At 49.0% G+C, this 23,655-nt stretch overlaps 2 protein-coding genes across 2 annotated transcripts in view; one reads left to right on the forward strand and one right to left on the reverse strand.

The window, feature by feature from the left end:
- SCTR (secretin receptor) overlaps positions 1 to 15,176 on the forward strand; it is a 69,173-nt gene extending 53,997 nt beyond the window's left edge. The window contains exons 9-14 of the mRNA XM_063084489.1: positions 3,449 to 3,509; positions 4,752 to 4,821; positions 7,601 to 7,692; positions 9,391 to 9,517; positions 13,843 to 13,884; positions 15,027 to 15,176. Coding sequence (XP_062940559.1) covers positions 3,449 to 3,509; positions 4,752 to 4,821; positions 7,601 to 7,692; positions 9,391 to 9,517; positions 13,843 to 13,884; positions 15,027 to 15,176 — 542 coding nt within the window. The remainder of the gene's footprint in view (positions 1 to 3,448; positions 3,510 to 4,751; positions 4,822 to 7,600; positions 7,693 to 9,390; positions 9,518 to 13,842; positions 13,885 to 15,026) is intronic.
- Positions 15,177 to 17,661: 2,485 nt separating this feature from the next.
- TMEM37 (transmembrane protein 37) lies at positions 17,662 to 23,352 on the reverse strand. The gene is made up of 2 exons (XM_063084552.1): positions 23,332 to 23,352; positions 17,662 to 18,234 (listed from the first exon to the last, which is right to left on the reverse strand). The coding sequence occupies exons 1-2, from the start codon at positions 23,350 to 23,352 to the stop codon at positions 17,662 to 17,664; spliced, it is 594 nt and encodes a 197-aa protein (XP_062940622.1).
- Between the last annotated feature and the right edge of the window lie 303 nt (positions 23,353 to 23,655).

Genomic DNA, 23,655 nt, shown 5'->3' on the forward strand with positions numbered 1-23,655 from the left:
TCAGGAGGCGCTGAAAGAGAATCTGTTCCATGCCTTCCTCCTAGCTTCTTATGGTTACTAGCAATCCTTGGCATTTCTGAGATTGTAGGTGCATCACTCCCATTTCTGCCTGTCTTTATGTGAACTTCTTCTGTGTCTCTTCTTTGTGTGTCTCTCATGGCCTTCTTATAAATTTGCCAGTTGTACTGGAATAGGGGCCCACCCTAATCCAGTTGAAATTAACCTTAACTGATTACATCTAAGAAGACCCTTTCCAAATAAGTCCACATCCTGTGATTCTGGATAGACATGAATTTTGGGGGGACACTATTCAACCTGGTATACCTGCCAATGTTCTTTTGAGAACTTTCTTTAGCTTTCCTACTTGATATGGGCTGGCTGTTCTCTAGACTTGCTTGGATCCCTTAACCTTCATGCTGAGAATTCCCTTCACATTCTTCTACAAATCATGCTCCCTTTATTTCTGTCTCCTCTTCAGTTTACTCTGTAGTTGTGTTGGAGCACATCCTTCAGCACCTGTCTAGCAAAGAGTACCTGGAAGAGCATATTTTGCATCACATATATGAAAATATCTTTGTTCACTTTTCACACCTAGTATGTCATTTTGTAGGGCATAGAACAGGTTGATAAATCACTTCCCCCCAGAATTTTGAAGGCCTCGTGTTTTGGCATCTGGTGTAATGGGAAGTGCCAAGCCGTTTTTCTTCCTGAGCCTTTTCACTCATCTCTCTGTGTATAAGCTCCAGGGTCTCCTCTCTGTGTTTTGACATGTCGCAGGGGTGCTCCAATGCAGGTCTTTTTTCATCCATTTTGCTGGCATATGATGGCCCTTTCATCTGGAAACTCATGTCTTTCATTTCTTGAAAATGTTCTTATATTTTCTATTTGATCATTTCTTCCTCTTGGTTTTTATCCCCTCTTTTCTGAAACTCCTCTAATTAGATGATGCATACCTTGGAATCAACCTCTAATTTTCTAATTTCTTTTCTCCTACTTTTCATTCCACTGTCTTTTGTTCTGCTTTCTGGGAGATTCCTAGTCTTTATCTTCCAACCCATCTATTGCATTATTTATTTATCATACATTCAATTCCTAAAATATCTTTCCTGTTCTCTGAATGTTCCCTGTTTACAGCATCCTGTTTGTGCCTTGTAGATGCAATCTTTTTTCTTCTCTCTCTGATGATATCCCTTAGAGCTGTTTTGTTCAAATTCCTTCTGCTCTCTGTATGGTCTGTTTCCTCTGAGTTCCTTTTCTCTGATTCTTTTGATCTTTGTCTTTTATGTAATCAGATGTTGGTGACCTTGGCTGTCTGTTCATATTTAAGAATGAGTCACTTCAGAGCTGACCGAAGGCTCTATGGGGTGGGGGTTAGGGTGAGGGTGGTGGAGGAGCAGGGCTCATCTCCCTGGGGGACTGTGCTGGAAGTGGTCACTGTGTTGGGGGGTCCCAAGCATTGCTATCTATAGGCCCTTTGTTTGGAGCAGTTCCACTTCTCCAGAGAGTAATCCTTTAATGTCCTGCCTGGGGTGGAGGGGTGGGGATAGAGGGCTAGAGCTGGGGTAGAAACTTGGTTGCTAGAGGTCTGAAAACTGAACAGCCCTGGTGCTGGGGATCTTACCATCCAGGGTATAGATGAGCATGTCCATTAGAAATGGAATCTGAGCCACATATATAACTTAAAAATGTCTAGTAGCCACAGTAAACACAGTGTATTTGTCTGTTTCTGTTGCTTATAACAGAAATACCTGGAACTGGACTATTTATAAGAAAACAAAATTTATTACTTACAGTTTCAGAGCTGGGAAGTCCAAAGTCCAGGGAACAAATCTGAAGAGGGTTTTCTTTGGTGGTGGCTTTACAGCAATGCAGGGGTCTCACATGGCAGAAAATGGCAGAGCAGAGAAAGAGGGAGAGACTCTCTCGTGTTCTCCTTTTAAAGCCCCCAGAACCATGCCACTGACCACCGTTATTAATCCATTCACTAAGACATTGTCCTGCAATCTAATCACCTCTTCAAGGACCCACTTTTCAACTACCATAACAGGATTTCCCACCCTCAAGAGTTACAGTGGGAATGAAGCTGCTTATATATGAACTTTGGGGCAACACACAGTAAAAACAAGTGAAATTAATTTCAATAATACATAGGTATTCTATTTAACTGAATATAACATAAATAGTATTGCAATGTGTAATTAATATAAATATTGTTAATGACATATTTTACATTCTTTTATTTGTACTAAGTCTTCAAAAGCTGGTATATATCTTGCACTTCCAGCACATCTCAGTTGGGACCAGCCACATATCGGGTGCACAGTAGCCACATGTGGCCAGTGACTATTGTCCTGGACAGCATAGGTGGAAACCATCACTTCATTCCTGTGCTCAGCAAAGTCCCCCTCCCACCCTTTTATGGGCTGGAGCCCTAGTTTTTCCTGGCTTGGTTTCTCCACAGAATAAACTCTGGTGGGGATACATAGCTAACTATTTGGTCTTGGGAGGGTAGTGTTGGCCATTGGCGTGGTCATCTATTTCTTATCCAGACTTCCAAACAATCCTGCTGTTCCAGCCCCATCCTGTTTCCTGCCTCTGGGGTACCTGATGTCCCTGGGCCCTGTGTACCGTCCGATACTTTGCCAGCAGCACGGCCCCTTGCAGCACTTAGATTTCAGCCTTCTCTACTCTGGGACATCAGTTGCCACTCCTCTGCCAGATGTCCATATTCCTAAATGTGTTGACATCTCTCATTCACTCTATCCTTCCTTCCTGGTCTTTGTGCTCATGGGCTTGTACTATTTTGTTTCTTTACTATCATTGTGGAAGGGTTTCAGGGGAAAATAGAGATAAAGATGTAAATTCAATTTACCATGTTTAAACAGAAGTCAGGAAATGTTCTTGTGTTTTATCTTCTAAATTCCTGTGCACTTTCTCTTCTCTAATACAAAGTGTGTTTTTGTTTAAATATGACAATGATGGCTTACATTACCAGTTAAATGGCCAGGCTTTTTACAAAACAATATTTGAATAAAATCAATGCTTCTCCCACGATCTATGTCTACCACCTCCCCACCCCTTCTCCCCCTCAATTCCCCACACACTGCCAGGCGTATCCTAGTTCGAGAAGAGGGTTTCACAAGCCTTCCCAGGGCTCTCAGAACCTTCTCTCCTCTGCAGAGGTCCTCTGGAGTCTGACTCAAGCTTCCAGGAGACCCCTAACTCCAAGTAGCCTTCAATATCCATCTGACCCTTCCTCAGTTCCCAGTGACCCATTGAAGCACATCACTGCACATTTATACATAGGATGGCAAATGGGTTTCCATGGAAACCAAATCTTTGTACCTGCTCAGTACCTGGGTGGGGGTAACTGATTGGCCTGTTCTTCACACACATGTTGAAAATTGAGTTCTCTCTCTCCCGCCCCTCCTTTATTCTTAATCCTCAGGTTCTCCAGCCGTTTTTGTTGCTTCGTGGGCTATCACCAGGCACTTTCTGGAAGACGTTGGGTAAGCTGTTGAAAGGAGAGGTAACAAGAGTGTGTTTGACATTGTCTAGTTCTTCAGATACTTCTACAGCACAGATACTTCTTTGGAGCTATGTAGGAAAAGCCTGTTTCTCAAATTAAGGGCCACAGGAGTGTTCTCTAGATTAACACCCATTGCTCCCTGGGTATGAGTTTCTAGGTGGACCAAGCAGCCTTGGCCACACCTGCACCTTACTGGGCTTCCCTGTCCCCTGTCAGCCCTGGGATTAGGTCAGGTGCTGAACAGGAGCTGCAGAACTCCAGGCAGGTATTGCTCAGTGGAGGAAGCCCATGTAAGGGCAGGCACAGACCTCCATCCTGCACACCTCACACCCCTGGATGTTTTAAGAGCCTGCACAGCCACACGCAGCTAAGCAGCAGCAGCTGTCCAACAACTCCTGGGTGTGGCAGTGACAGGAACAAACCAGGGATCTAGCCTTGTTCTCTAAGGAAGTGAGGCGCTGAGGGTGGAGGTCATTGCGGAGGACCCACCTGAGAGTAGGCATGGTGGAAGCAAACTTGAAGGAAGTCAGGGAAGAAGAGGCAGCAGGACACAGCGGTGTCAGTTGCACAACCAAGCCCATAAATGGACTAGGTTGGATGAGACTTACAAGTGTCTTATAGACCGATTTCAGCCCCAAATAATTGTTTCAACATCATTTTTTTTAAACTGGGTGAATTCACTTAAAAAACATAAATCAGGATTTTTGGCTTCTCTAGAAAAAATGCAAAATGATATTAACATTTCCCATTTTCCCTTATGACAAAAATCAGCTGGAACAGAGAGCTGTGGCTGGCTTGGGCCAGGCTCATGCTCTCCTGTTAGCCAAGAGCCCCCCACACCTGATGTCCCGGATCATGGGGTCACATGTCAGTCACCCAGCTGCTCCACTCACTGATGCCATCTGCCTAGCCACTGTTGGCAACTGAGGTTGCCACCGTGCTCCCCAGTGAATTCTGGCAATGAGCTAGCTTTGGGATCCTGGGGTCTCCGGGGTCTCCAGGCTCTCCGGCTTCCACAGGCGCATGGAAACAGATGGCTGCTTCCTCAGCCCCAGCAGTGCAGCCCCAAGAGAGTGGCAGGTTCTAAGAGCACAGGCACACAGCTGTGGGGTCCCAGGCCACAAACGTGGCTCCTTCATACTAAGGGCCTCCTCAGGGAATGTTTCTTTGCTGGTCAGCTCAGCTCCCCACTCCTAAACATGCCTGGCTGTCCCTCTCCTAGGTGCTGGGATATCAACACCAATGCAACCATCTGGTGGGTCATTCGAGGGCCTGTGATCCTCTCCATCCTGGTGAGTAGCCGTCCTCCCCTGAGCTGGGGGCCAGTGGGAGAGACAGAAACAGTGACTGGCTTGCAGAGGCAGAGAGCTGGGAAGCAGGGCTCCCTCCAGGTGCCGGGAGGGATAAGCCACAGTGCTTCCTCAGTCCCCTAAAACATGGTGGGTGGGAGTGGGGTGAGGGGCGGGCAGGAGGCAAGAGCTTGCGGATCTCACTCATTTTCAGGAGCAGCAGTGAAGTGTGGTGAGCAGAGCTCCTTGCCCTAAACCGACTGGCTCCCACTGACCTGAAATCCACCTTCGCTTGTTCAGACCTGGGGCTCTTGATCATTTTTCTAGGCATTTGAGTCTCTGAGCTGGGGTCACAGGAGGAGGCGGGAGGTGGCTGGGGAAAGCTGAGTGAAGCAGTGGTCTTAGGACTGTGCAGTGCTACCAGTGGGGTGGCCCCAGGGAGGAGATGCAGGAGTGACCCACATGGGTGGGGTGCTCGACAGGTCTCAACCCTAGCTGTCCTTTAGAACCACCTGGGAGCTTTTAAAAAATATTGTAATGGGCTGTCCAGTTTGCTCAGTTGGTTAGAGTGTGGTGCTGATAACACCAAGGTCCAGGGTTCAATCCCTGTACTGGCCAGCCACCCAAAAATATACAGATAACCAGAGATTGGGGCTCTTGTTGTTCTGGAGAGGGTCCTGGGCGCTGGCCTTAGTTTTAAGTCTGCAGGTGATTCTGCTCACAGCAGGGGTTGACCCTGTATCTGAGCCCAGGGGTATGGATAAGAATAGAAGGACAGAAAAGGGAAGACACATGGGGACACCCGGGGGTCTTGTCATGGATGGAATCTGCCCCTCAACTGGAACTATCATCCACACTACTCAGAGGGATGCCCAGGGCTGCAGAAGCAGTTGACAGAAAGTGCCCTTCACTGGTTTGCTGGAGTCGGGGGAAAGGCCCCAGGACTGGGCAGCAGCCCATCCTCTTCCACTGGCTGACTGAACTCCTGGGGCCAGATGGCGGGGGTGGGGCATTCCATGACCACCTGCTTTTTTCTTTTTATCAAAAATAATAGAATTCATGCAAAAAATTGAAAAATATAAAATTTATCTTTTAAAAGGGAGTAAAATCAGCCAAGTTCTACCACCTAGATACACACTATGAGCATGCTGTGCTTTTCCTTTGTTTCTTTTTCTTTGAGCATACATACTTTTCTTTTTCAAAATGTTTAATACAGTTCTGTATTCTAGTTTTTTTTTTTGTTTTTTTTTTTTACTTAGCAATAGATACGCGCTTTCCCATGTCGTTTGAAATTATTTGACAAACTGACTTGCTATGGATCCATAATATTCCCACAGGAGGCTATTTCCTCCTTTAGTAAAGCCAGTTTTCCTGCTGTTATTCTGGGACTTGGACAGCCCAGAAATTGAGGGGTGTTGGGTGGGCACTCTGGATGCAAAATATCTCCCTACTAACCTGTCATGAGACCTGGAATTCCACTATTTAAAAATAGACTCATTCTTCAGATCTTAAAAGGTTTTTTTTTCTTTTGCCTTCAAATGCTTGCTGTTAAATTAAATACAGCTTGAAGGCAAACAATCAAATTAAATTAAATTGCCTTTATTAGTTGATACCATGCACAGCCGGCTTCGATCAGGGTGCATAGACAAGTTGCTGAGAGGCCGTGTTCCCTCAGAAGCAGCTAGGAGTCCTAGACAGCCACTAATCCTGTGTCTTTTGACAAGGATTCCCAGGCCCCAGGCTACTCGAATGAACAACACGTGGGTGCGGGGCTGGGTGATCCCACTCATCCTGCTTCTGTAAATGGTGCTGGAGCAGGTGGGTGAGAGGGGAGGAGAGGTGCTGCCGTGTGAGCAATGTTATAACGTTCCCAGCCCTTGGCTGGGCACTGGGGTTGGGGGAGGAGATATCAAAAGAAATAGAGACTCCATTCTGGTCTTTCAGGAAGATATGATTGAATTAGCAGATAAAGGGCTGGCCAGTTAGCTCAGTTGGTTAGAGCGTGGTGTTATAACACCAAGGTCAAGGGTTTGGAATCCTCGTACCAGCTAGCAGCCAAACAACAACAACAAAAAAACAGAGCAATGAATTGGCAGATAAATGCACACACATTTGACAGATGCATGCATTTGGCTCCTTTAAGATGTTTTAAGTGACTTTATATGGTAACATCCTCCTAAAATACAATGACTCAGGAAAGGGAGGTAATCAAGGTGGCTTCCTGGAACTGGTGATTGAGCTGCATACTGATTTCACAAGCGGCGGTTGAAGCAGTGGTTCTCAAAGTGTGGTCCCCAGACCAGCAGCTCAGTGTCACCTAGGAGCTTGTAAAAAATGCAAATTCTTGGGCCCTTTACCAGATTTACTGAACTATAACCTGTGAGGGGTGGAACCCAATGATCTGTACCCTAAACTTTGAGTACCACAGGTGTAAAGTCAATAACCTTTGCATTACCTGGGAGCTTGTTAGAAATGCAGAATCTCAGCTACTCCCCACACTAACCCCCCAGACCTGCGTTTTAACAAGATCCCCAGGGGATTCCAGTGCTCAGCAAGTCAGCAGACCTTGGACCTCCTGCAGCCCGGCTGCATGGGTGGGGGTGGGGGGGTGCTGCCTCCAGACAGATTGTTTCACCAAGACTCTGGGGGGCAGGGAACAGCAGTGATGTGCCATCCTAGCTGTGGTGTCTTCAATGCCTTCTCTGCCCTCAGCTCCAGGGGACAGGGCCAGCAGAGGTGGCTGGGAAAGCAAGACGCCTTTAAGCTCTGCTTTGTTTTGCAGATTAATTTCATCCTTTTTATAAACATTCTAAGAATGCTGATGAGAAAACTTAGAAGCCAAGAAACAAGAGGAAATGAAATGAACCATTACAAGTAAGTGGAGGGCAAAGTCATAGATATGCTCAGACGGTCAATCCGCAAGCATTGACTGAGCACTTACTGTTTACCCAAGTGGTGCTAGCTATTGGAGATGGAGGGAAAGGAAAAGTCCTGGACCTAGTCCCAAGAAGTTAACAATGCAAATGGGAGCAGGTGGGGGGAATAGGTCTGATTGTGAAGCCTCAGACAGTGTGTGAGGATGGGGAAATTAGGAAATCTCAGGCGGGAAGACTGAATGCAGATATCTTGCCCTTGGAGCCAGGCTAGGTAGGGAGTCTTAGCTTGGGTTTCAGGGACCCAATTTAGACAATCTGTATAGGTATGTGTATTTTTAATGGTAGAATGACCATAGCTTTCATCAGACTTTTTAAGGAGACGTGTGATCCAAAAATACTTACCTCTAAGATGTTAAAGAGATATGTTAGTTTCCTAGGGCTGCTGTAACAAAATACCACAGACTGGGTGGCTTAAACAACAGAATGTATTTTTCCATAGTTCTGGAGACTGGAAGTCCAAGATCAATGTCAAGAGGTTTGGTTTCTTCTGAGACTTCTCTTTGGCCTTGCAGATGATTGCCTTCTCGCTGTGTTCTCACGTGGTCTCTCCTGTGTGCATGGGCATCCCCGGTATCTCTCTGTGTGTCTGAATTTTCCCCTCTTATAAGGACACCAGTTGATCATATTAGAGTCCATCCTAAAGGCCTCATTTTAACTTGGTCACCTCTTTAAAGACCCTGCCTCCAAATACAGTCACATTCTGAGATACTCGGAGTTAGGGCTTCAATACATGAATTTTGTGGGGACACAACTGTGGCCATAACAGATGTTAAAGACAAATTAGTGTCCAACAGAGGCTTTCTCCATGGTGTTATGAGTTTTAAGAATCTGGCAGTGGCCTGGATTACTTGGTGTCAGGTTCCCTGTGACATCTCTGGAATAGTAGGCTCTAAAGCTGAGTGGAGCTAGGGATCTGGGATAAAGTTGCCAGATAAAATACCAGATGCCCAGTTACATTTGAATTTTGGGTAAACATCAAATAGTTTTTTAGTTCTTATACCCCCCAAAAGTATCCATTGTTTATCTGAAATTCAGACTTAACTGGGCATTTTGTATTTTTATTTTCTAAATTTGGCAACCCTGATCTAGGAAGAAAGTACAAGAACTTCCTCCTTATACATATTTATCATCTAACAAATGAGAAAATTGGCTTTAGTTATAATATGTTAGAGACAGAGTGGCAGTAATACAGGCACATAATTTATAAAAATAAATAAAGTTATTTGTTTGGGTTGTACTTTTTATTTTTTCTGATAGAGGTGTGTATCAGAAAGTTTGGGGTTTGGCTATGAGTTGATAAGTGTTGTATGTGGGTGATGAGTATTGTGACTTAGAAATTTCGACCACGTCCCCTCTCTTTCTTCCTCCTCCCACCCTATTTACCTCCCCCTTCCCCTTTCCCCCTCATCCCCAACTGCTTCGCAACAACATCTTAGAATGCAAAAATATATATATATATATTAATAAATAAACTAAAAAAAATGTGAAAACAAAAAAGTTTTGGTAAACTGCTGCCAAACCTTAAGCAATCAGGTAGGAGATGGGTAGAACCAACCTGTGCCTGAGGGGTGGGGGGTGGGGTGCAGGGGCTGGAGAAAGCAGAGCAGGAGGCTGCAGCACGTCCCTGTGTCCCCAGGCGTCTGGCTAAGTCCACCCTCCTGCTGATCCCCCTCTTTGGCATCCACTACATTGTCTTCGCCTTCTCTCCAGAGGACGCCATGGAGATCCAACTGTTTTTTGAATTGGCCCTTGGCTCATTCCAGGTAAGCTTTTGGGGACTGCGGCTGCAAGCTGGAAAGAGGTGTTCTCTCTCTCAGAGAGACAGAGGACGCAGAGACAGCACACCAGATCTTCCTGAAGCTCAGCGGTGGCTTGGGAAGGTGAATATGTCATTTGGCAGAGACCCAAGGAAAGCAGGGGTAGGACTGTGCTGTGTGACCCTGAGTGGGCCCCATGGTCTCCACCAAATGGGGGTGGGAGATAAAACTAAGAGAGGATAAGAGATACTGACTCCAGGGAGAACAAAAGTAACCCCAGTGTATTATAGTGTGCAACTTTCAATAGCATATACCTTGTCAAAATAATGTATCCGCTGATGGCTGAGCCATCAAAAATCAGGCAGGAAGATGAACTGTGGGAGGGTGGGGGTGGGGTGGGAGTGTGTTTGAAAGAGAACAATATCCTCATCTTCATACTGGAGAGTCCATAGAAACCACCCCAAACTGAAAAATCCACAAGTGGCAACATCAGCATATTATGGAGAATCAGTTAAGAGAGTTTCAAGTAGTTGCCTCTGAGGAACAGGAAATGGGGGCGGGGAGTCAGGAGGCTGATGGTTTTTGGAAGCAAGAATCAGTTGACTCTTTAAAATCATGTGCATACCCAACTTGATAAAAATAAAAACTGACTTTAAAAAATAAAATGAGGTAGAAAATCACCTACCTACTAGTTCAAAAAGATGTTGTAAGGTTAAAAAAGAAAATTAAACATGTTTGGACAGAAAGGAGCCTTAATACGAATCCCAAACTTCACAATGTCATTTGTTTATTTATTATTTATTCATAGTTAGTTCCTTCCAAAAATAACGAGATGTCATTTTTGGGAAAAACATGCAGAGGACAAAAAATAAGTAGAGGAAGGATCAGTGAAAAAAAGGATATAAAGCTGGATGAACTCATACACAGAAACAAATTTGATGAAGTCCTATAAAGGTGGGAGAAGTGGGCCTTAGGTTTGGTTTGGAGTTTCCCAGTAGCCAAAGCAAAGACAGAAGCACTCTGTTTCAAGATTTACGGTATCCATTAAATGAAAAGAAACTAATTGCCAGGAGAAGGCTCTAGGGCCTGAGAGAAAGTTTTCCTGATGGGTTTTCCCAAAGGAGTTAACCTGTCCTTAACATTCCCACAACAGAGCAATATTGTCCAGCAGAGCCTTCACCTGGGGAGGCCTCCACCTTGGGGTAGGGGTTCTGCGTTTCCTCTCATCCCCAGAGTTCTGCTCAGGGCAGGCATGACCAGGGTCCTCCCATCATTCACAGGTTCCAGGGAGGATTCATCACTGAGTGGAGTCAGGTCTTGTCCTCCCCACACCTTCAGACCCTGTACACCACAGAGCATACCCTTTGCTCTCTTCTGAGCCACTCCTCTGAACAGAGCCCCCATCAAGCGCCCCAGGCTTCCAGAGAGCCCAGCCTCCTGTGTGATCCACCATTCTTTTCCTTTTGGCTGGGGGGACCAGGGAGCTTTTACCACCACTGTTTTGGTAATGTCCAGGAAGGCTGGGATCACAGTGGCCCATTTAGCAGGTTGGGGATTTGAAGTCCAGTCACGTGGAAGAACTTGACCTGATTCACAAAAGTGGGTGGTGGACCGTGCTGAGAGCTTGGAGGCCCAGGTCTGCCTGGCATGTACATGGAGACTTCCTGCCCCTCAGAGTGGGGGCTTGTGGTTGGGGCTGTGGACTAGCTCTCTGGGAAAATGTCTCATCAAGAGAAAACCAAAAGCACTTTCCTAATGTTCTCACAAAAATGTTTATGAAGAAAAAGGATCTTTAAAAGTTATATGTATATGTATACATATATGTTCTTATATATATACACACATAAAATACATATATATGTATATATACATATGTGAAAACTTCCATATACAAAAGTGAAGAGATTAGTATAAAGAACTCCCATGTGCCTATCCCCAGCTTCAGCAATATCCACTCATGCTCTATCTTATTTCATCTCCGTCTCTACCCACTACCGTCACCTTTTTAATTAAATCCAAGACATCATATTATTTCATCTGTAACATTTTAGTATGTATTTCTAAAAGGGGATTAAAGAAGAGTGCACACAACCACAATACCATTATATGATGTCATATTCTTTTAAAAATTAAAATGTATTAGCTCTTTCAATTGTATAAATAAGAAAAACAAGAACAAAATCATTTATAATCGCTAACCCAGGAATAACCTCTGTTAAAATGTCAGTATGTTTACTACTACCTTTTTCCTATCCACAGACACACAGATGCCCACACATACCTCTATAATTGGGATGATGATGTGTGGTTTTGTATACTGCTTGCTTTGTTTAATTTTCTATCATGCCCATCATGAACATTTCTTCATGTCATTAATTCTTCAATCTTCATTTTTAATGATCGTATAGTAACTGCGGCATTTAGTAAACTTGCTGGCTTGTGTGAAGCCTGCCCCTATATACACTCGGGGCACAGCTTTCTCTCACCCAAGGTTCCTGCCCTCCCCTGGACAGTGCAAATATGTCCTTGGATCCCAGGACAGGTGAGGCCTGGGCAACTCTGTGCCCAGGAGATGGGCAGCAGCCTCAGCCTGACTGCCGGCTCCGGGCCAAGTACACACAGCTCCACTCATGCCTAAAGCCCTCTGTGACTCAAATCCCTCACCTGTAAAGTGGGGGTTCTCCAACCTACCTCTGAGGGCTTCAGCAAGGATTAAATGAGGCACCTGGAACCCAGAATCCCACAATCACAGAGGCCAAGCTATGCTCCAAATCCAGGTCTTCTATTTCAAAGGCTGCCTTTTGGTGCCTTCCACTCTGCTCTCTGACAGTGGTTCCCAGATGGTGATGCCTCATTCCAACTGTGAGGGGATCTTTAAAAGCTGCTAATGCTCCTGCCCCATGACATTCACATTTGGGATATTGAGTGCAAGCTGGGTAAAAGCTCTCAGATGATTTTAATGTGCAGCAGAATTTGGAAACCACTGCCCTCAAATAGTCATTACTGTATGTAGCAGTCATTGATGCCTGACATTCTAAACTAAACTCTTCTAGTTTCATCACTAATTCTCGTTAAAATGCCAAGATCCCTGAGTGGTAATACATATTAAGCCCACCATAGACAGGCTGGTTCATCGCCTTGTGGGGTCATTTCCTATGCAGTAAGTGGTAAAGAGCAGGCATGGTTGGGACTGGGGAGGAGGGGTCAGGCCACCTAAGGTCACAAGTATGACACCCAGGCCTTTGGGGGAGGAGGGCAGGCCTGTGAGGAAGGGAAGGTTGGCCCGAGGTGGATCCCTGAGGAGGTAAGCATGGTGGATGCACTGCAGAGACACTGCTTGCCACTTGTTCTGCAGGCCTCTAAGTTGCCAATCAGACATCCCAGACTGGAGTCCCTACCCTGGCAGAGCTCCATGCCAGGATCATAGGGGCACCAACAGGAAAATAGGAGCTCCAAATGACAGGGAGGGTGGATCTTGATAGGCACAAACACCACCCAGGCAGGCGACGTAAAGCCCTAAGCACGGAGATCCATCCACCCATCCATTAAACAGGGAGGTCCCACTGCTGGCTGGCCAGGACCTGTACAGGTTGTTCTGATCACACATTTGTTTTGTTTTTTTTTTTTATTTTATTTTTATTTTTATTTTTTATTTATTTATTTTTTTAAAGATGACCGGTAAGGGGATCTTAACCCTTGACTTGGTGTTGTCAGCACCACACTCAGCCAGTGAGCGAACCGGCCATCCGTATATGGGATCCGAACCCGGGGCCTTGGTGTTATCAGCACCGCACTCTCCCGAGTGAGCCACAGGCCGGCCCACACATTTGTTTTTTAATTTGAATTAGTTATCCATGTATAAATATCTCCAGTTTTCAGCTTGTCTTAAAAACTAGACCATGCAGGGCCCAGGGTCTCATACTGGACTGGCTCTGCCCCCTCCCAGCGGGGTGAGCACATTTCAGTGCCACTACTCCCTGTCACTCCCAGATGTCCCACCTTACTAATTCAGGTGACCTGCTGGTCCCCACTGGCCCGAGTTAGCAGCCCTACTTTACTGTCACTGACACCACTAGACATGGGGAAGAACAGAGGAAAGAAGCCTTGTCTTTAGCCACAAGGATCACACAGTCTGTGATGGATGATGTAGGCACAGCCAGGGGTATTGTGAGTGGCCCAGAAGAGGTAGCCTGAATTCTCCCTGGGGTAAAAGACTGAGGAAATGAGCCTGGAGCTGGTGATTAAAGGATTCAGGTGAGGCCCAGCTGCCTGAGGCTGAATGCGGATGCTGAAGTGCCTGCACTAACCCTGCTCTCTGCTCCCTCTGGCAGGGACTAGTGGTGGCCGTCCTCTACTGTTTCCTCAATGGGGAGGTGAGTGTTCTTGGGGTACACAGATGCCTGGGAGAGCTCCTAGCCTTTGGATTCTGGTGCAGAAGGAGCTACTTGGAAAGAGTGGTAGGAAGGCGGGTGATGGAAGAGGGGGGAGGGAGAGATCTGGGCTTCATGGCAAGAAGCTTGGCTAGTCTTCTAAGAGTCTGTGCTCACTTAATGGTAGCAAGACTCATCTGGTGGGCTTGTTGAAAACAATTCCCTAACACACACACACCCATTTCTGATTCAGCAAAAACGGATTCTGTAGGTCTGGGCCGGGGCCCGAGAAAATGTTTTTTAACAAGCACTCCAGGTGATTCTTAGCCATGGGCAAGTTCAGGAAATGCAGGAGGGAAGCACTGGCATCCCCACCAGAACCCGGGTTCCTGATAGCTCTGCAGCTTGTTCAATGAGCGATCTGGTCACTACCCATCTCTGGGCCTCAGTCTTCCTATATATGGAATGGGTGATTCAGAAGAAATGTCTGCAGCTTGATCCCCAGAGACCTCCAAATGAGTGTGACTTCTTGAGTGACCGCACACTCACTTTGAGGACTCTGGCCTTGTACAGAGCATTTAGGTCAGGACATGAGGCTCCAGGCACACAGAAGTTATGTAATCAACATTAGTTGAACACTGTTGCACACCGGTAACGCCTTTCTGTGACTTGGCCTTCTCTCTGGTTCACCACACTTGAGTGGGAATGACCTCTGATATTTTCCAAAAAGCAAGCATAAAGCCTAGCCTCAAGGTTTTTCTGCTCCAGCTGGGAACTGTGAAGGAAATTTCTGAAGAGCAACTCCCTGGGTCCCAGATAAGTTCTGAGCTCAGGTGTCTTCACGGGAATAAGCGTCCAATTGTCACAAGTGCAAATCTGGATGTTTGAGCTCTGGAGTTTGGCAAATAAATCACAAGTCCTTTTCTTCGGGACATGATGTAATGAGATCACAGGTGTAAGTGCCCAGGATAGAGGGAGCTCTCAGTACCTACTGAACATCAGGGCTGGAAATGGTCAATCTGAGTGGCCTGCAGGAGAAGGGACAGCAGGACCCAGAGGCAGCATGGAGGCCCCTGGGCAGTAAGCGGGACTGTGGGCATGGGGCCGTCCTTCCCTCCTGGGCTGATGGCTAGTTTCTGGGGCAGGTGCAGCTGGAAGTTCAGAAGAAGTGGCAGCAGTGGCACCTCCGTGAGTCCCTGCTGTGCCCTGTGGCCCTCAGCTCCTCCTTCAGCAACAGAACCAAGGCCAGCCCCTTGGAGCAGAGCCAGGGCACCTGCAGGGCCAGTGTCATCTGATGGATCCTGAGAGGCTGGACACTGCTGCAGGACAGCCATCTTCCCAGAAGACACCCTGTGCTCTCCCCTGTGGCTGATAACACCTCTCCCCCAGGCCTTAGATTCCTCAGAACTGAACAGAAGGGACTTGGGGCACCATGGGGCGGGATGAGGGCCTGGGAATTGGGTCTGTTGTGCTCTTCTGGGAAGAGCAGTTCAGGATCCCAGGAGAGGGCAGGAAAATAAATGGTACCTGGGACAAGGTTTGGTTTGCACTTGTCAAGTCCTTTTGCCCTGAGACACAAGTGAGGGAATATGCTGTGGCTCACTCCCATGAGAAATCAAGGCCCTTGGCACTAGGAAGATCCTATCCATCCCCCACTACAACTCACTAATCTGAGCCTTCAGGACAATGGCTCCGTTAATGATAAAGTCACAATGGAAGGAAGGAGAGTCCCAGGACCCCCTGCCCCTTTAGTGTCCCTGACATTCTTACTGCTCTTTCACAGTTGTCCTCAGCCTGGGAGGCAGGTGAGCTGGAAATGGGGCATGATCCCACTTTAGAGAAACAGGTTCACCTTTGTGACTTGCCCAAGCTACTCAACAAGGATGTGGCAGAAATTCAGTCCAGGGCCTTTTACATTTTTTTGGTGGCTGGCTGGTATGGGGATCCGAACCCGTGACCTTGGTGTTACAAGGTTGCCCTCTAACCAACTGAGCTAACCAGCCGGCCTCGGGGCCTTTTATTTCAAATGCCTTTGTTCCAAAGCAGGTAAGGACAGGGACCAGTCCTGTCTCGCTCAGCTCTTGTGAACTTTAGTCTCATCGTTCACCCTGGTTCTCTGTTCCCTTGTATATTTGCACTTCCGCCCCTATGTGAAGATGAAAGAAGACTAAATATTTGAACTCTTTCACAAAACATAACCTACTAGTGCTCAGAGGAAACATCCTGGAAACAAGTGTCGAGGAACAAGCATCTTGCTGGTGGGTGGCCAGCTCTAGTCCTGTATTTGGGTGACCGTGTACAAGTGTATCCCTCTCTGGCTCTTGGCTCCCCACCTCCATACCCCTCTCCCTCTGCAGAGACAAGGTCACCCCCTACACCATTTCCCAGGCTGAAACCCAGCCTGTGAGGTTGATGAACTCTGCTCTGCAAAACCGAGCAGTCCACAGAAACCTTTTGCATGGACTTCCGCATCTTACATACTACGCCACACAGCCTCATGATTTGTGCGTCTTGGAGTAAGAACTGTTAAAAATCACAACAGAGGTAGGTACAGGCACTCAGCCCAATCCAGGAAGGGGACTTGCAGTGGCAAGAGCAGGGCAGAAACCAAAACCCCATGCAATCAGTAGGAGCCAGGATAAACCAGGTAGGGGAGGGGAAAGGGAGCCTGTGTAGAATGAAATGGCTGAGGACAAAAACCTCTCCTACTTCTGGGCAGAAATGAGACTAAAAAGGGGGCAGTCTGATGAACGAAGTGCAGATCTGCCAGCGAGGACGGAAATCTCCACTGGTTCCTGGCCCCCTTCACCTCCACTCATCCTCAGGATGGTTATTAATCTTTACCCATGGTCTGGCTGTTCCCCTTCACCCCCTGTGGAGCCCAGCAGGTCCAGACATGTGCTCTTTGAAACGTGTTCTAGGATCAAAAATGGTACCCTGAGGCTGTATGACCCTTACAGATTGAGGGCACACAACACACACTGGCCTGGGGAGGGCTGTGTATGAGTGTTAGAAGTTAGGTGGGCCCTCCCGGGGGGCCTTGCTCAAGAACTCTTCTCAAAAGAGAAAGGAAACCCTCCTTAAAGCAGGATTCTGACAGGCAGAGCCCCCAGAGGGGACAGCCAACTTCTAGAAGTTGGGGTATCCAGGATTTGTGACATTCCCACAGCAGGCATGGGTCAAATCAAGTCAAACAGTTTTAAAATCTACTATGTGCCAGACATTCTGAGGGAATCCTGGACCCTGCCTCCCTGGCATGGTCATTGCTAAAGGCAGGGAAACGTGCACGAAGGCCCTTTTAGCTAAAGAAAGCTCTAAACACCAACTGGACCCTGAGCTGGAAGAGTGATCCATTCTTAACAACCCCAGGAGCCCTAGGGATGATACAGCCTACATCCCAGCCCAGAGTCAATAAAACAGATGTGAACTGCACTTGGCTGTGGCCTAGCCTGGACACCAGTTACCCAAGATGCTTCCAAAGCTATTCCAGTCCAGGGAAGAAAAGTCAAGAAAAGAATTTTAAAATGTTTTTCTTCTTCTAAAACCAGAACCCTAATAACTTGGCTAAACCTGTGCAGCTGGTAGCACTGAGGCACCCTCCTGGCCTCTGGCCCTGCAGACCAGCTGTAGAGGCCCCCGGGCCATTTATGGCTGACCACTCAAAGGTGAGTGGCTATGAGGCAGCAGTTTCAAGGTCACTATCCCACCCATCCCCACCAGAGGCCCCAAGCTGAAAAAGTCCCACTCTTTCTTGTAGAGCCCCATGTCCCCGTAGGAGCCCTAAAATTTCCTTGGTTGGTCCCAGGGGTGGGTGATGCTGTTGATGTGAAGGCCACTGATGGCGTTCAGGAAGAAGAGGAAGGAGGCGGTGAATTCGCACCAGAACGTCAGGGTGAAGCCAATGAGCGTGACCTGGTTCCTGAGGAGGATCACAAAACCCAGGAGTCCCCCGAAGGAGAGCATGAAAGAGACCAGGAGGAGGATGGAGCCCATGGCCCACTTGCGCCGTGAGTGGGCATCCTCACACACCTGGGACACCATGAGGAGCTCCAGGCCAAAAATGGCGGCCACCACAGCCAAGGCGCCCACGCTGCGGGCCAGGCCCACGCCCATGGCCAGCCCCGGCACGGGGGCCTGGCTCAGGTCTCTGAGGCAGTGCGGCCCACTCTGGTTGGTGGTGGTGCAGAAATGCCACAGCCCATAGAGGCGGTCCTCGGCCAGCAGCCAGTATCCATCACAGATGGAGACCGAGGAGAGGACCACAGCCAAGGCGGTGCATGTGATGATGAGGGTCCGGATGAAGGACTCAAAGAACGACCGGTGGGGCCTCCTTCGGCCCAACAGCCTCTGGGCCTGGAAGACACCACAGGAAGCAGCATGTCAGTGAGGGCCCCACGCCATACCCGCTCCAACCTCTGCAGGGAAGTCCCCTGAACTTGCCTCCGACTTCCCACAGCCCTATGACCTGCTCAGGCCTGATGTGAGGCCTGGAACCCTCGCCTTTTCTCACAGCTTCCTCAGCACAGACCCACCTTCTCTGAGGAACCCTCCCTCCATTCTACCGGTCCTCTGTCCTCCATTCCAGACCTAAAAGCAGTTACTGTCCAGGATTCACCAGGAACTCAGGGTTCCTGGCCTTTCTTTCTTTCATGATCTTTATAATGGCTGAAAACTCCAAACTGACTAGCAAATCTTAGTTCTGAATTCAGAAAACCTGTCTTCCCTGGCTCCTGTGACATTGGGCATATAGCATGCCTCAGTTTCTCTGTGTGCACAACAAGAACACTGCCAGATAGTGCCTGGTAGGGTGGTACCAGCACTGGAACATAAGCATATCAATACAAGCTTTAATTTTCCTTAGTTTCCCAGGACACATCCGGTTTTGCCCTCACCCCCCACCCACCTGGTTGTGCACTTTCCACACTGGGTCCAGGACTCTGTGTTACTGCCTTGTTTTTTTCAGTACTGAGAGTGATGTTTGCACCTTGCCCCTTAGACCTGCTCAGCCTGTACCCCACCCAAAGCTGGACAACCAAACTCTGTGTTCTAGCAGCTTCTAGGTGTGGGGGCGATGTTGCAGCTGCCCTCAGCCTCTGGTTTCAGCACGGGAAGGGTGCACCTCACCTCCTCAGTCTCCTGGCAAGCCAGCTAGGTGTCCAGTGAGGCGTCTCTCATCTCATAATCCTGGATCACTACCCAGGCACCGCTCCCAACCTCAACCCAGAAAGCAAAAGAAAGAAATCCTTCAAAGAGTAAAGGCCTTATCACAGCCCACACTCCCGCCTCTCTCTCAACTTCAGTCCCCAAATCACTCTGCCACTGTGCTGCTCAGGCATAGTAGCCCTCTTCCCATGCCTAGTACTTTCTTCCCTCAGACCTACCAGCCCCTCACCCTCCGGGACAATGCCTTTTCTCCATTTTACATGTCTCGGCTTAAAGTCTCATCCTCAGAGAGGTCTTTCCTGCCCACCCAACCCAAAGTGGGTCCCCTCTTGGTATGCTCTGTCAGGCATCCTCTTTGTTTTCCTCACTGTTCTGATCAGTTTGTAGTTACATGTTATTGTCAGTCTCACTCAGACATTGGTGTTAGATGCCGCCGTGTCCCCCATACCTAGCATAGTGTTTGGCCTGGGCATTCAGTAGGTGCTCAAAGAAGAGCCAGAGGATAAAGGGTCAAGTTTGCAAACACTGTCCCTTCCATCTGAAGCTCCCTTTAAACCAAGTCTCCTGCCCAGTTATAAATTAAGTTACCCTCTTCACGGTGTGTGTAGAAGCAGTGCAGGTTACACCCTGGTGTGGGAGGTAAACAAAACAGACAGCTCACGCATGACAGTCACTGATAAGAAAACAGGAGAATGGAGAAACAGGAACCATTTGCGATTGGAGGCTTCATAGGCAAGTCTAGCCACACTGTTCTATGAGGGACATAAAGCAAAGCCTTGCTCCTGGGAGATTCCTGTGGCCACAGTCCCAGCAAGACTGTCCGCTACCATGCCCCAGACACAGAAGCTGCTGCTACTTTCATCCTCAGGGATACAGGAACGAGGATGCAGTCTGCTTTCAGCATCTCTGCCTAAGTAGCATCCTTATTCTTAAACCTCAAAGTTGGTAGAGTAGGAAGCTCCGTGGGGGTGTGGAAAGAGGGACACTATGTCATGCAGAGAGCAGATGACTTGCCCAAGATCACTCACCTGAATCACAATAAAGATGGTTTTAAGAAGCTGCCCAGACAATTGTATCACGTGCAGGAGGTGGAATCCATTCAGCTAACAAGAATCAATGAGGGCCTCCTAAGGACAGGGCCTTTGTGCTAGGGCTCAATCTTACTGAAGAGGAAAAGAATTAGAGTAGAGGGATGCCCAGAGGACCATACAGAATTAGGACCAGCATCTCACTGTAGGTCCTGAGACAAAGGCAGCCTGGCATGCTGTAAAGAGCACCCAGATAGGAGTCAGGGCTGTGGTTTTTATACTGGGTCCCCTTCCTTCCTAGAGGGGCTTCCAGGTGCCAAAGCAGGGGTGGTAGGGGAAGCTGGGCCCCCTTCCTCACTTCAACTATATATAATGGATCCCTGTTGCCTGCTTGCGACACTGGAGATCTAAGAATCTGTACTGCATTTTATTAGAGAAAGGGGAAAAAAAAGGATCTCCTGGTAAGAAACAAACCAAATAAAACTTTGAAAACCTCTATGTCTACTCTACAAACCATTAACAGTGTTTGGCCTTGGGCAGTTTCTTAACCTCTTTGGCCCTTGTTTCCTCATCTATAAAATGAAGTAGGTGACACCTGCAGGAAAGCAGTAACCATGAAGTCACCTGGCAAGGTTACAATGTCCCTAGAGATTGAAATGGCCCTAGGATGGGAGAGCCCCAGATGGAAAGAACAAGTCACAGGACCCAGAAACCTTTTGACCTCAGACATCACACTGTTTGGAAAACAGGCACATCTGTCCCTTCCTCAGCCCCACCTGTCCTCGGCACAGATTGGACTTCAATCTCCAGGCCCTTAGACATTATGTTGAGATTCAAAAAAGACAACTAACTTCTTTTCATCTTTTCCCCTTCCCACCCCGAAGCAGGGCTTCATTTAAACTCTCTGATCACTGCTAAAACTCCCAAGGATTAAATGAGATCCTTTGTGTAAAGATGCGTGGCACATGGGCAGCTCCCAATTCACGGGAGCTATGGATGATATTTGTAACAATAACAACGCATATTGGAGTCTTCATTCCTAACCACCTGGCACCAACCCCCGTGCTGCTGGCACCTCCACCAGCTTTCAGTGATCCTGGGCCTGAAATCCTCTCTAGAGGGCAGCAGCGTGGTCAGCAGAAGGGCAGTAAAGAGGGGAAAAGGGCAGGTCAGTCCTGCCCCTGCCCTGCCAGTCCCCAGCTGTGTGTCTTTGGGCAATCACCTAAATCTCTCAGGGCCTTGACTTCCTCCACTAAAAAAATGTTTCCCTTTTCCATCAGTAACCCATGATTTCTAGTGAGCTGTAGAACAGTGTTGCTTGGCAACTGGGCTACTGAGTCAAATGCTGTGGTCTTGTTCTCCCCTGGAACCCAGGGCCTCACTGCTCGCCTCAACTAATAGCACCCCCAAGCAGACACCTTGGGTTCCTCCCTACTCATTCCCCAAATCCCCAGTGCATCTCCCATATTTGCTCTGTCCTCACCACCTGCTCTGCCCAGGCTCAAGTCAGGCGTTCATCATCTTCATCATCATCATCAACATCCTGACATTTCATCAACAGCCTCCTAATGAGTGGGCCTGCCTCTGTTCCTCTCAGCCCCACCTGGCCCACCCCTGCCTGCATGAGCCAGAGCTTGCTTTTCAGATGTTTGACCTCTGGCAAGCTATTCATTCTCTGTCTCTTGGTTTCCTCACCTACAAATGGAGATTATAGTACCTACCTCCTATGGTTGTTGTGGGGATGAACAGTTATCATCCTGAAGTGCTTGGAACAGTCCCTGGAACGTGGCTAAGTGCCCCTAAGTGTCAGGGACTATTACCACACCAGCCCAGCACCCCTCACTCAGAGGGAGCCTGTGGCCACCAAGTAGAGCTGCTTGGTTTCAGGCACCTCCTGCCCCGCCCCCACCAGCACCCTCCTCCTCTGACAGCTGAGTTCTGCACACCTTGCTACCATGTCCCCGCCCCTCAGCCCAGGACAAAGTCCTCCTTCTGCCCTGCTGAAGTTAACCCTGCAGACAGCTTTTGTACCTCTTAATTTAGCACTCAATTCTGGATACTGATTCCTTGTGTCCAAGTCTTTGTCCCCAAAGGACTGAGGAGAGAGACCACACCTGGTCCCACCCTCCTTGCTGCCTGTCCCAGGAGGCTGCCTGGTCAAGATTCAAGATATGCCCCTGAACAATGAGGAGGAACTTGCTCCATCCCATTCCCTGCCCCATCCGAGTGGCTGGGTCCTGGCTCAAAGGGGTTTGGGAGGGCGGCCTGTCGGTGGGGTTTCTCCTGTTAGGGAAAGGCAGGAGACAGTGGGATTTGGAGCCAGGAAATCCTGGGTTTGTTACTTAGCTGGCCCCTGTGGGTAGGTTACTTCTCTCTGCGCCTCAGTTACCTCATCCATAAAATGGACGGAGCGGTCTATTTGGTCAGTGTTACGGGGCCTGAGCACTAACAGGCAGAATCACCGGGTCTCCAGTCATCCGCACAGTCCAGTGGATGAAACTCTGGAGAAGCTGGTGGAATGCTTCTGTTTAACGGAAGCTCGCCCGCAGGGTAGCGGTACCGCCACCCACCGACTTCCCTTTGGAGGCCCAAGAGGAGGGGCAGGAATGTGTAGGTTCTTGGCCAACAAAAACATCTCGCAGCAGTCTAAGAAGAAACCAAACCTTCCGGGATGAGGGTTCCTCCCCTCGCCAGAGCCTTTCTCCTGAGGCGCCCGCGCGCCCCAGCGAGTCCACCCCCCTACCCAGCACCCCAAACGCGGTTTGGGCGAAGATGGTCTTTCTAACGGCGCCACCCCCCGCCCCAAGTTCTGACTTCCCAAGAGACGAATCCTCCGTTCCACAAGGCAACCCTCATTTTACAAGTCGATTCTGTCCGCCTTCCACCTCAGACGTGCCTCATTTCTTAAAAATGAGGGGCCCTTCCTTCTTTTGAACCGAACCGACGGGTCACTGGTGATTCCGAAGAGACGCGGAAAGATCCTTCCCAGGGCAGTCTAGGAGCCTCGGGTGCTTGCAGGGACGCAGGCGGAGGCCGGAGCAGACGACACCGCAGGAGCAGTGCTGGGGGACAGGCGCCCCCAGGTGGCTTCCCGCCCAACCTCCCCGGGACCGGCAGGTCTGCACCAGGGGACGGGCATGGCAGGGCGCTCGCAGCCCAGCTGAGGCTGGAACTCGCTGCGGGCGCGAAGCCTCTCCCCATTCCTCCCCCACGGTGGGGCGGCACCCCCGGCGGAGCGCCCCGCGACGCCCTGGGCTACCTGCACGGCGATGGCCGTCATGCTGCGCCGAGGCTCAGCCGCGCTGCCGCCTGGCTCCGTCCGGCCGCTCAGCTGCGGCGGCCGGCGCCGGCCCGGGACCTCTCCCCGGGGGCGGGGCGGGCGGCTGGAGGGCGGGCGGAGGGAGGGGGCGTTCAAAGCCGAGCGGTAACCCGGGGCGGGCTCAGGTTACGCTGAGTCAGCGGGGGCTGCCCGGAGGAGGACCCGGCACGCCGGGGGCGGGACCCCCAGGGCGCACGGGAGGAGGATCGGGCACTAGGTGAGAGCTAACCCGGCTGATGGTTGGGTCCGAGTCACTCTCCCGCT

The sequence above is a fragment of the Cynocephalus volans genome, chromosome 1, assembly GCF_027409185.1.
Source record: "Cynocephalus volans isolate mCynVol1 chromosome 1, mCynVol1.pri, whole genome shotgun sequence".
Taxonomy (NCBI): Eukaryota; Metazoa; Chordata; class Mammalia; order Dermoptera; family Cynocephalidae; genus Cynocephalus; species Cynocephalus volans.

What these genes read in the sequence shown, in the direction of transcription:
- TMEM37 (XM_063084552.1), bottom strand. Translation starts at nt 23,352, where the DNA reads ATGACGGCCATCGCCGTGCAG. An exon ending in TGACGGCCATCGCCGTGCAG is followed by an intron (nt 18,235 to 23,331) that starts GTAGCCCAGGGC and finishes GGTGTCTTCCAG; the next exon opens with GCCCAGAGGCTGTTGGGCCG.